General features: G+C 31.5%; 1 protein-coding gene across 1 annotated transcript; it reads left to right on the top strand.

Annotated features, from left to right (window-relative positions):
* The first annotated feature begins 7,268 nt into the window (after positions 1 to 7,268).
* On the top strand, positions 7,269 to 12,112 carry LOC137805801 (lysM domain receptor-like kinase 3). Its single transcript, XM_068605723.1, has 10 exons — positions 7,269 to 7,994; positions 8,449 to 8,652; positions 8,763 to 8,902; positions 8,998 to 9,087; positions 9,345 to 9,450; positions 9,622 to 9,773; positions 10,250 to 10,347; positions 10,459 to 10,597; positions 10,742 to 10,840; positions 11,808 to 12,112. Exons 1-10 carry the CDS (start codon positions 7,340 to 7,342, stop codon positions 11,970 to 11,972), a joined length of 1,848 nt encoding a protein of 615 aa, XP_068461824.1. The 5' UTR covers positions 7,269 to 7,339; the 3' UTR covers positions 11,973 to 12,112.
* Positions 12,113 to 12,940: the final 828 nt, after the last annotated feature.

Below are 12,940 nucleotides of genomic sequence, written 5' to 3'. Positions count from 1 at the left end.
TCTAGTACGATTCTAACATAATTTTAAAAAGGAAAAATACATTAATTTTCTAAATGCTCAAACTTATTGTATAAATATTTATTATGATTATAAAAATAAAAAACAAATTCTTTTAAAACAGTCATGAAAAATATTTTTCTGCTAAAAAAAAAAAATCTGCAACATACTTGTGCACATAAATCTTTATCGTCAATTTATATAATTCATAATTATATAATATATAAATTTGTATTCTCGTGTCCTACATTTTAGATATTATACATGTCTTCTTGTCCATATTCGTGTTGTATCAATGTCCGTATAATGTGCCGAAAGAAATAGTCACCATTATTTGAACATGCAAAATATCATAAGATTTAATAAGTGCGATAGTTTAAAATTCCATGTAAAATTCTTCTATAAATAGAAAATTTGAAAATTTTTAGGTAGCTTAAAACATCTAAACAACTATTGGACACCTACTACGATTATTATTATGATTTTATAGAAAATTGTATGTTTTTTCATCTTATTTTTATTATATTTTCTCTAACTTTTTATACTTTCTATAACTTCTTTTATTGTTTATAATATGTTTTTCTTTCTATAACTATATTATTCATAATTCCATCCTTTTTCTATAACTCCTTCATCTTATGATCTCTTTCATTTATAGTATTTTTTATGTTATTTATAAAATTATGTCACGCATGTATTTATCATTACAAGATTTATAATAAGATATTAAATTATACATAAGAATATCATATCCAAATACACACTATAAGAAAATCATCAAATAAAAATCAATTTTTAAAGACTAAAATAATTAGTTGCAATAGTAACTAAATTAGAGACCATTTTAGAAACTAAAAAAAAATGATTTCTAAATTAGTTTCTATCATTGTGAAGTAGTTTCTAAATGGGTATCTAATTTTAACTACCAATTATTTAGAATCTAAATTTGGTAGAAAAAACTTTAGTTGCTAATTAGATACCAATTTAATAATAATAGAAACTAATTTAAAAACCAAAAATTTATTTAGTCCCTAGAATGTCTCTAATTTAATTACTATATCAACTAATTATTTTTAGTCTCTAAAATTTGTTTCTATTTCATGATTTTCTTGTAGTCACATCTACCTTCACTCAATTGAAAATATGAATATATGGTTAGTTAAGAATACAAATCTCTTAAATATTATGGCTTAGTATAATCTCATATTAAACTCTTATTTGTTAATAAAATATTTCGATTTGTGTTCGAAAAGTATTTTTTTAATTAATTGTCAAATTCCTCTATCAACAAATCACAAATAATAAAATCATAAATAATGAAAATGCTTACCGAGAGATGAATTACAACAATGTTCTCAATTATTTTATTTTCATTATTTATTTGAACGTTTTAACTGTTTCTTTTACTTTTACATACTTTTCTTTGCTGCAATAATTTCATTTCCTTTATACTTCTTATCTTTTTCATTTAGTACATTCTTGCACTTTTTTCTTTGATATTTCTTATCTTTAATTTGGACATATCTACATTATATCTCTCAAATAAGTTATGTTTGTAATAATATATTTATTCATGAAGATATTTTTATAAACATTAATTGATGAAAATTTAACGATAGATCATGACAAATGATTTGCCATAGAGAATGAAATGCCTGTAAATGAAATACATGTTCCTTTCCTCAAAATACTTATGTAATTATTGATAAAAATTATTTTTAATAAATATATTTTGAAAGATTTATATTACATTGATTTTAACATACATGAATGAAATATAAAATAATTTTGGATCAATATTTTTTTTATACAATTTATGTAAAAGTAAATCTAAATGTGGATTTAAAAATATTATTTAATTAAAATTTATTGATGATTGTTAAGGCTATTTGAATATTCAAACAACTTACAATGTTCAAACAAATAACATACCGATGCAAAATCTTATTAAAAGTAAACTTCGAATTAAAGTTGAAGTAGAATGTGAGACTATCAATATGGATAAACGACTTTAAAATAAAAGTAATTCGAAATTATTAGGTTGTGAAGTGAAATTGTTTTTTAGTTAAAATATTTATTATTAGATGATACTAGACTCAAACCAAAAAATTTAAAAAAGAAAGTCAAGATGTTATACTAATATTATTCTAAATAATTAAACAAAACAATAAAAATTATTTGGACGTGATATTGTGCAATATCCACACAAAAGAATTGTTACAAAATGCAACACACATCATAGTCTAAAGGTCATTTATATACATTGAGCATTTAGATTTTGATGTCTATCTTATATGAGCAACTCAAACTTATTAGTGGTGAATCTTCCCAATCTCTCCCCTATAGAAAATTTCCAATCGTGGTATCAAAATGGTTTGTCTTGTTAATCAACTCAAACATAGATAAATATATTCTGTTATGGTAAAAAAAATCCAGTAGTAATTAGGATTATAAGAAGTCTTTTGAGATAAATGAGTGAGACAAACAAATCTTATTATGGTAGAAACTTGTGAAAAAACTTAATTCACACTTAAGGGAACACTATTCGGAATATAAGTATTTAAAAGTTTCACATTAATTAGAAATCAAAAAATTGAGTAAGAAAGAAGACTTACAAACATTGAACCTTAAACTTTTAGATTAGAGACTTTCTCATACTATTTTATACGGGCAACTCGTATCTCATTCATGGTAAATTTTTCTAATATATCCCCTAAACATGGATACATGGGTAGTCTAGTTAGAGACTTAATGTAAAAATTTTCTTTATAGATAGACGAACTTACATTATTGGAAACATCTATAGAAAATTTGTGTATACTTTTACACTATTAATAACCAATCAAATAACTCTTAAATTTTATGAAAAACTATATATTTTTGCCCATTCTATTTCGTGCAACTTTGTATAACTCTTTCTTTTATCTACAACCATTGTTTCTATCTATGCTCATTTATGCTTTTAGTAACCCCACGAGTTACTCTAAGTTTCGAATATTGCAAATATCTTTATGTTGTTTGCTCATAAACACGTTGGGTGTATTAGTTTGGCTTTAGATTCTCAAAATAACATTAAATCACAAGTAAAAGTGGTTTGTTTGAATGCATGTTTCAATTTAAATTCACTTTATATGGCAATCTATTCAAAATATTAATCTTGATATTTTAGTTGATGATACACCCTTTTATCCCAATTAAAAATAATAATTTATTGGTAGTTAAAATTAAAAATGTCTTCAAATATTTTGACTTTGTGTGTGATTCTATAATTAAAAGTCTTAAACTGCTTGAATTAACCTTTTTTTTTTAAAATAATATTGTATTTTTGAATAATTTTTCAGTTTTTTTTATCAACGATATAGCAGTCGATAAAATGTATGTCAGTGTAATTTAATCTCTCCTCAATAATATATTAAAGATAAAGGAAAGTTAATTCTCATGGTCTTCATTATTTTTTTAATCTAATATTTAAATGTGAGTTATTCGAGAGTTGATTTCTGTGATACATAAACAAGAAGATCGGCTACACATGCTTAAGGAACATCTCCACACGGTATCTTTGGTGTTAGTTTTAAATAAGGGAAGCCTTGTCCGAATTAGCTCAAACTAAGACTAAATTAAGAGCGGTTAAAAAATCTAAGTTGACAAATTCAATTCATTATTATTTAAATTAATATTATTTTTAATCTATTTAAATGAATTTATTTTAAATTTAAATCTTTATTTTTGGATTTTAACTTCAATCCATTTAATTGGATATGAACTAGATATAGATTGGATACATTTTTGGATTATCTAAATTGGATTTTGGGTTGCATTTTGACTTGGTCCAAGCCTAGGTTGAGTAGAGTCAATCCAGACTCATGTTAAGCTAAGTTGACCTAAACTCATGTCGAGTCGAGTCGACTCAAGAAGTCGAGTCGAGTCAACCGGGTCCATGTCGAGTCGAATTGACTCGAGCCAATGTCTAGCCAAGTCGGCCCTGGTCAAGTCGAGTCAGTCTGAGTCCGTGTCGAGTCGACTCCACTCGAATGATGCCGAGCCAGACCAGGTCGATGTCGAGTTGTGTCAGTATGGGCCAATTGAGATGAGACAACCCGACCCGATGTCGAGCAGAGTCGGCCCGTGACGATGTTGAGCAGAGTCGGCCAAGGCCGGTGTCGAGTCGAGTCGACCCGGGTCAATGTTGAGCCGAGTCGACCCGGGCCCATGTCGAGTCGATTTGGCCCAAACCCATGTCGTGTCGAGTCAGTTCGGGCTGATATCGAGCAAAATTGGTCCTGGCCCATGTCGAGCCGAATTGATCCAGGATGATGTCGAGTCATGTCGGCCTAGGCCCATGTTGAGTCGTGTTGACTTGGGCCCATGTCAAGCCGAGTCGAGCCTTGCCAATGTAGAGTCGAGCCGGTCTGGGATGATGCCAAGCTGAGTCGGCCCAAGCAGATTTTGAGACGAGTCTTCCTAGGTCGATTTTGAGCTGAGTCGACCCAGGCTGATATCAAGCCGAGTGAGCTCGAATTAATGGCGAGCCGAGTTGGCTCGGATTGATGGCGACCCGAGTCAACATGTGCCAATGTCCAGCCGAGTCATCCCGAGCTGACGTCGAGTGGAGTCAGCCTAGATAGATGTCGAGCGAATTTGGCCCGGGTCGATCTGGAGTTGAGTCGTTCTGGATCTATGTCCAGTGGAGTCGGCTCAAGTGGATGTCAAACGAAGTCGGCCTAAATCGATGTCAAGAGGAATAGATTTGGGCCATAGTTGAGTGGAGTCGACCTGGACCGTAGTCGAGCGAACATATTTTTTGGGACAAATTTTATAAATTTATATTTATAAAATTCTTAAGAGGTCATTTATTATAAAATATTTTACTTAAACTTAACATGAAATTAAATTCTTTAAAGTGATGCAAGTGAATGCCAAAGATAAAATTGAATATATAGTTGTTGTTATAAAATTTCTACATTACTATAAGTTATAAGCATTAGTCCATACAACCAACAATTGTAAAACTTGCTTAATATTCAATTGCGATAAGTTCACTGCTCACATTTTTTTTACATAACACATTATAATTCATAATACTATTATTTTAATATTTTTTCATATTATTTAATTTTAAATTTATTTTTTATTATATATATTTATTTTTAAATTTATCATTATTATATAAAACTCTAAATGTTCTCAAAGTATGATTTTTGTTCCGGCCGGTTGACTCGCGGATGTCTTTGTGCGCAACCTTGCCCGTCAGCTAAGGACGCCTTCCCTCTAACAATCTGTGAACACCTGCAAAGAAGGACAAATGGGCGCCCTAGCGGCCGTTTGCACTTCGACGCTCAAGTCAGCTAGCAATAAACACCAAAACTCTGCACCTCCGTATCGGAACACTGTGGATGGTGCTCTGAAGGTGGTAAAAAGAACTGTGTATTGTGTATATTTTTTCCCTCTGGCAAACAACCTTTCTCTAGTCCCTTGTGCGTAAAGACTCGAGCAAGCAACTAGAGTGTATTCTGGGAAAATTTGCCAAAAGTTCCAACTCCGTTTCCAACATAACAGGTTCTATTTAAACGCCTCTAGCATTTAAAGCGTCTTAAAGCGCATTTAATTATGAAACGTTCAGCGCCTTTAAGACATTTAAACCGCCTGAAGCATTTAAAGTACCTTAAAACGCTCGAAACGTAAACTTTAATTACCTTTAAATAGCTTTAATTACCTTATACCTGACAAATGGATGTTGCTATCCTGACTTGGCTGTTATTACACGTGGAGGGCCTCACAGCACCGTGACCCCACTTGGGGGTATTTCGTCGTGTGAGTCCTCCTTCCTTGGAGTGCATCTGGCGCAAGGGGTGACTTTTTGGGTGCCAACTCATGCCCCCAACCCTCTAGTCACTCGCTTTGAGAGCGTATCTACCTTCCTCTCGTACCCTGCACCTGGTTACCCTTGGGCGTGACCCTCTCATGAGTCGTATCTATCCCAAAGGCCTCTCTGGGGTGACATGGGCACTTCGCGAGTCAGATTGCTCTCCACTGACGCTAGTACTATGGCCTTGAAGCCACCCTTCTCTTTACTTTATCATTGTTTCTGCACTTGGCGGGCCCGAAGCCTCCGTGGCGTCACTCCCTCCATGGTCTTTCCTACCCACGGGTATTGGGGAGCGACACTACCGGTGGCTTGTTTGGCGACGCCGTATCTTGGCGGCACCTTGTCTAGGCGACGCCTTATCTCGGCGACACCCTTCTTTGGCGACACCTTGTATAATTATTCTGTTGACTTCCTCTTTGACCCCTTCGCATGGTCTAACCACATGTTGACCTTGGCCCCGACGTTGACTTTGACTTTGGTCAACACCCGGAGGTGGGACGGTACAATTTTCATATTCAATTTGATGATGCATACGAATTTTTAGCCATCTCCTCCACCTAGTTGTATCAAATTTCAAACCACATATCAATTTAATTAGTTGTCACTTCTACATCGCAAACTTGTCGTCATATAAAAATAATTAAATAATAAAGTATAATACTTAGTGTTTAAAGTACTGTAATAGAAAGAAGGGACAAGGAATAACGAGAAAGAGAAGAGAGAGAAAAATGTGTATTTTAAATTTAAAGATTTAAAAGTAAGTTAAATTTAATCTTAAAGTAGAAGAAGATGAAGGAAGAAGAAAAGTTGATTAATATTAAAAAAATCACTTTAATTATATCTAAGTTTGATATATGTATAGGTGAAAAGCAAGTGAAAAAAGAAATACAGGGGTTGACATTTCACATAACATAGCATGAGCCAACAAAGTTTTTGGGAAGTAAATATAAGGACTTATATAATTTTTAATACTCACCAATATATTATTTAAAAATTGGATTTAGTAACTTTTCAGAGTTCAAACAACTGGAAATAAGTTTCATTCCGACCTAAAATCCGAGATATACATCGTTAGGATCAATCACCACATTCAAGGTATTTTCTGTTTTGAAAGTCGGTATTCTATTACAATTTTATCCTAAAAAGATATTTTGGTGGATAGAACGGATGAAGGAACAGGAATATGTAAACGATCATTGATCTCGCCTCTGAGAAGACTATACTAGTGTATTGAAACATTTTAAATTATAATTATCAATATATTAATACTCGATTAATAATTAACTTTTTGTTTGACAACTGTTTCTAAACTTACAAGAAAAAGGTCCCAGATTATATCAACATAGGGACTAAAAGGTTTATTTCTTGAAAGAATCAACAAGCATGTGATGACAAGGGCAAGCGATGCACTTTAAAACAAGTTCCATGTATTCCTCCTTCTCTCTCCTTCACCAGGGGAGTTTGTAGATCACAGCTATGGCTTCTTTCACTCCTCTGCTTGCATTTGTTTTCCCTTTGCTGACAACTTTTCCTACAGTTTTTGCCTTTGAGGTCTCAATCAAAGCTACTAATTTGTCTCCTTTATATTGCTCTGCTAAGATCACAACATGTAATGCCTCACTCTACCACACATCCCATAATCTCACCATTCACCAAATTTCCTCCTTTTACTCGGTTACTTCTTCCCATATCACACCCATAAAGCATGGCACCAAACAAGACTACCTCCTCAGAGTACCCTGTTCTTGCAAACATACAAGTGACCTTAGCGGATATTTCTATGACACCACCTACAAAGTAAGGCCACATGACACTTTTTCCAATATTTCAAACCTGGTTTTCAGTGGCCAAGCTTGGCCAGTTAATGGTACATTGCACCCAGATGAGAATTTAGCAATACACATTCCATGTGGGTGCTCAGAAAGTGACTCTCAAATAGTTGTCACCTATACAGTTCAGCCAAATGATACACCAACACTGATCGCGAATCTGCTAAATGCTTCACTGGCTGACATGCTGAGCATGAACAAGATTCTGGATCCGAACTTTAAATTCATAGATGTTGGTTGGGTGCTATTTGTTCCCAAAGGATCCAAAGGGCTATTACCTAGTACTGCTGCTGGCAATGAAGGTTGGCTCTCTGCCTCTTCCTCTGCACGATTCTTCTTATATAAATTGTTTGCAAAATTTGTGTCAGAAATTACCATTTAGCTACATGCTGCTGTTTGTAAAGAAATTAGATCAGTACTATACTTTAAGGTCAGTAACAGAATTTCATCAGGAAACAACATTTTAGATGAACTCTTACTTTATCAGCATTGATCAACCTCAATAATAGTTTTTCATTTTTTTGGATTTCATTCAACTATTTCCACTTCATATGATAATGTTTCCTCATAATTTAAATTCAATTCTGCAAAGTGCTTTAGATGGGTGGCGCACTAGTATTTTTTACCAGATGATGTTCACTGACCAAGTGAAGTTTGACAACAACACAGTTTTGATCCAAACAAACTAAATAGATACATTTTTTTTTCAGTGGCTCTTGAAAGTCAATTTCTTTTTGATTTTTACCTTGTTTGCAGAAAAGAAACTTAAGTGGGCAACAACAATAATTGGTATCTTAGCGGGAGTGACATTCCTTTCAGTTATTACAACTATCATTCTCATTGTCAGAGTAAATAAAGAGAATCAAAAGAACAGTGAAGATTCACGCCTTATCTCTAGAAGATCAATTGCCAATAGAACTATTTCCTCAAAGTATAACTTTCAAAAAGAATATATAGAAGGTAATTAAAAGACAGTTTTCGTTACTTATGATTCAAATAAAAACTTTTTAGTGATAGTATCAGTGAATGCACTGAAAGAGAAAGAGTATTCATGCTAAATGTTAGTGCAGATGTTGTTTCATTAGAATCAGAAAGACCAATAGCATATAATCTTGAGGTGATTGAAGAGGCTACGAATAACTTTGATGAAAGTCGAAGAATAGGAAGTGGTGGATATGGAACTGTTTATTATGGAGTGTTAGGGAACAAGGTATGCAAATACCAACTACATTCTTTAATGATCCTCAGCAGTGCAAGCACATCCTTTGATGTGTTGACTATAAGCAAGAGATCATTTGACTGCAGGAGGTGGCTGTGAAGAAAATGAGGTCCAATAAATCTAAAGAGTTCTATGCAGAACTCAAGGTCTTATGCAAGATCCACCATATCAACATTGTAAGTAACACTTCTGCTGATATTTTCTTTGACCTACTGTTAAGAGTTTTTATGTTTGAATATAACACTGGTATATCAAAGAGCCAAAATTGTGGTCCAAGGCTAAGTTTAACCATTTTTTTTACATTTTATCATCTCATTTTTATCAATAATTGTTTAAATTTCATGAAAACACATGAAAGCATATAAAACAGTGCAATAAATAAAAAGTATATGTTATTTGTTTCGAGAAATGCTTTTGATAATGACCATTACAGGTGGAGCTGTTGGGATATGCCAACGGAGAAGATGACCTCTATTTGGTGTATGAGTACGTTCCAAATGGATCTCTCAGTGATCATCTTCATGACCCATTACTGAAAGGTACTTTTTTTCTTTTCCTAGCCAAACTAAAAGCAAAAATTGTTTCAAAGAAAAGCCACAGAAACAGAAGAATTATAAGAGTTTGTCCTTGACAAATCTATTGATTAGTTCAGGAAAAAATGTAAACAGTTATAAGATATATTTGGTGAAATGAGCATGATACTGGAACAGGGAACCAGCCTCTTTCTTGGAGTGTTAGGGTTCAAATTGCACTGGATGCTGCAAAAGGTCTTGAATATATACATGACTATACAAAAGCACGCTATGTGCACCGTGACATAAAGAGTAGCAACATTCTACTTAATGACAAGTTCAGAGCAAAGGTACTTGTCACTACTTCTCTCTCAAAATGCTTCTCATTAATTCTTTTAGTTATTGGTACAAACAAATGAAGAAAATTGGATTTCATATAAGAAATATACCTAACCATAGATTCAGGATTAATTTGGTGAAGCAGTAAGTGTTGGAGATCTCACACCGACTAGAGATTAGAGTCTTTCATAGTATATAACTGAGTGCAAACCTCACCTCATTGAGCCGGTTTTATGGGGTTGAGTTAGACTTAAAGTCCACTTCGTAATATGGTATCAGAGTCATTTTGGGTCTATCCTAGCGAATGTTTATGTTGGGCCTATCGTGCCTATAGTCTCACGTATGAATTGACAGTTTCGATTTTATGGGATTGAGTTAGGCTTAAAGTCCATAATAGTAATTTCAGTTGTTTGTCAAATTACATCGCTACAATCAATTCTGTGTACTAAATATGGTTCTAATCATTGAGTTGACATTTGATTCAAAGGTGGGAGATTTTGGACTTGCAAAGCTAGTAGATCGAACCGATGATGAAAATTTTATAGCAACCAGGCTTGTAGGAACACCAGGCTACCTTCCACCAGAGTAAGGTTTTATGCATTTCAATCATAAAGAATGTTTCTGCTATCAAAAACCTTGAGGAAAAAATATTACTTTTATTTTATTTTCACTCACTTTCTTTTTTTACCTTCTAAGATCTCTGAAGGAACTTCAAGTGACCCCAAAAACCGATGTGTTTGCGTTTGGAGTGGTGCTTTCAGAGCTGTTAACAGGGAAACGAGCATTATTTCGAGAAAGCCAAGAAGAGATTAAAATGAAATCACTCATCAGTGTTGTAAGTGTTAAGAAAATTAAAAAAAAAAATGATTGAGTCATGTTTGAAATTTCCTTGCTGAAAGCTGAGAGTGAAAACAATTAATTTCGTTCACTGAAACTTTTTATATAACAGAAGATTGAGATCTCTTTTCGTCACATTCAGGTTAATAAAATATTCCAAGATGATGACCCAGAGATTGCCTTAGAAGATGCCATAGATAAGAATCTTGAAGCAAGCTATCGGATGGAAGATGTCTACAAGGTAATAAAATTCATCTATGATGGTAAAAGATAAAGAGATTTAATTATTATTCATCCATAAGTTACAAAAGTAAGTCTTCAACTTCCCATACTTTCCTTTTCCTTTAAAACATTAAAACAATAATAAACCATATTCATTACAAAAAATAATAATCTTTTGTCATTTTCATTAATTTCAATATTGTATATTTATTTTTGTGTATGTTTATATACTACTTGAAAATCATTAAATAGAAACTGATTTTAGAGAAAAAAAATTAATTAATTATTATATTGACTAAATTAAATATTATTTTAAAGACTAAAAAAATTATTAGTATCTTAATTAGTTTTTATTATTAATAAATAATTTTTAAATTGGTATCTAATTAACTACAAAACTTTTAGATATTAATTTTAGAATCTAAATAATTGATAGTTAAAATCTAGGTAGCTAATTAGATACCAATTTATAAATTATTTATTAATAATAAAAATTAATTTAGATATAAATAATTTTGTTAATCTTTAAAATAATATTTAATTTAGTCACTATAACAACTAATTATTTTTTAATTTTAAAATTAATTTTTATTTAATAATTTTTTCAAAAGCTTGAGAAAAAATAATCATAAATATTAAGTTATGATATATTTACAATCAAATGTTCTATGTAACAATTCTAAAAAAATAGAAGAAGAAATGATCCTTTTACTCAAATTTAGACTCATGATGAGATGAATTTTTTTTTTGAAAAGTTGTAAACTGATATTTTTAACTGTACAATTATCAAAGTAATATTTTTTAATATTTAAATATCTTGATATATGTGATATGTGTAAACATTTTATCAATATATTTTAAAAAAAATTATAAAACAAACTAGTAAGCAGTAACATACAATTAGCTTAAAAAAAATAGAATTAGCATTAGTACCACGTATATCACTTATTATAATGTATATTATTTGTGTATATATAATGTTGCAGATGGCAGAAATAGCTGAGTGGTGCTTGCAAGAAGATCCAATAGAAAGGCCTGAAATGAGGGATATAATTGGGGCACTGTCACAGATTGTGATGTCCTCAACAGAGTGGGAAGCATCCCTATGTGGAAATAGCCAGGTCTTCAGCGGGCTGTACAGTGGAAGATGAAAATTAGGGTTTGTAATAAGTCTTTGTTAATTACTAGTTAAGTGAATGTACATTTATTGACCATTTATCTTTGCTCCATATGATTTTCATTACTACTTGGACCCAAATGAGAATATATATATATATACATGTTTTGATTTTATAGGAAAATAAAGTTTGGTTGGATATGTTCTAAGAGAGAAAGAGACTTTTGTGTAAGTTATAAATATTAAGAGAAATGAATTCTCAAAGTGGTTGGCAAAGTATTGTAAAGACTTTTCCATGTTAAAGTTAGTGAAAACATAAATTATTTTAATAATGTAAAAACAAAGTATCAATAAAATAAAAAAATCCACACATAATAAGATGAAGATCATAAAATAAGAAATAAGAAGTGAGTGTTAGAAAGGAAAAAAAAAGTTAAACCAAACTTTTCAGAATAATTAGTCTCTTAGACATTGTATGAGAGGGCTTTAATAATTTTAGAGAAAAAGTTTATAAATATTTTCACAAATGTTTATAAAAAATGTTAAGAAAGTTTATACATGCAAAATAGAAATAATAATGAATATTTTTGTTTTTTATTAATTTATTCCTACCTAAATTAGATTTGGTTTAATATGTGCATCAATGTCAATCAAGATTTGTTTGACGAAAAATAACTCAACTTTATTTGAGTGAACTCGCTTAAGCGAGCCTTTGACGAGTTTCTCTGGAGTGATCTTACTTGAGCGAGTTTTCAATGTTCCAACTTTGTCTTTGCAACTTATCTTTAACTTTTCCATTCTCCTTTAACCCTTTTATTTCCATTTTCCCGTAGAATCATGAAACTAACACAAATTTGGAAATAAATCATCACATTCATCTTATAATCCAAAAATATGTAAAAAAAGTTCAAATTCATAAATTAGGGATTGAATTATAACTATTTTATTAATTATAATTCATAAGTGCATATATTTTTTATATGAAATATTACTGAATTATGA

The sequence above is a fragment of the Phaseolus vulgaris genome, chromosome 3 (genome assembly GCF_000499845.2).
Source record: "Phaseolus vulgaris cultivar G19833 chromosome 3, P. vulgaris v2.0, whole genome shotgun sequence".
Classification (NCBI taxonomy): domain Eukaryota; kingdom Viridiplantae; phylum Streptophyta; class Magnoliopsida; order Fabales; family Fabaceae; genus Phaseolus; species Phaseolus vulgaris.
The sequence above is the reverse complement of the archived record's forward strand: the minus strand, read 5'-3'. Positions and strand labels throughout refer to the sequence as shown.

What these genes read in the sequence shown, in the direction of transcription:
- LOC137805801 (XM_068605723.1), top strand. Translation starts at nt 7,340, where the DNA reads ATGGCTTCTTTCACTCCTCTGCTTGCATTTGTTTTCCCTTTGCTGACA. An exon ending in ATGACAAGTTCAGAGCAAAG is followed by an intron (nt 9,774 to 10,249) that starts GTACTTGTCACT and finishes TTTGATTCAAAG; the next exon opens with GTGGGAGATTTTGGACTTGC. An exon ending in GGATGGAAGATGTCTACAAG is followed by an intron (nt 10,841 to 11,807) that starts GTAATAAAATTC and finishes ATAATGTTGCAG; the next exon opens with ATGGCAGAAATAGCTGAGTG.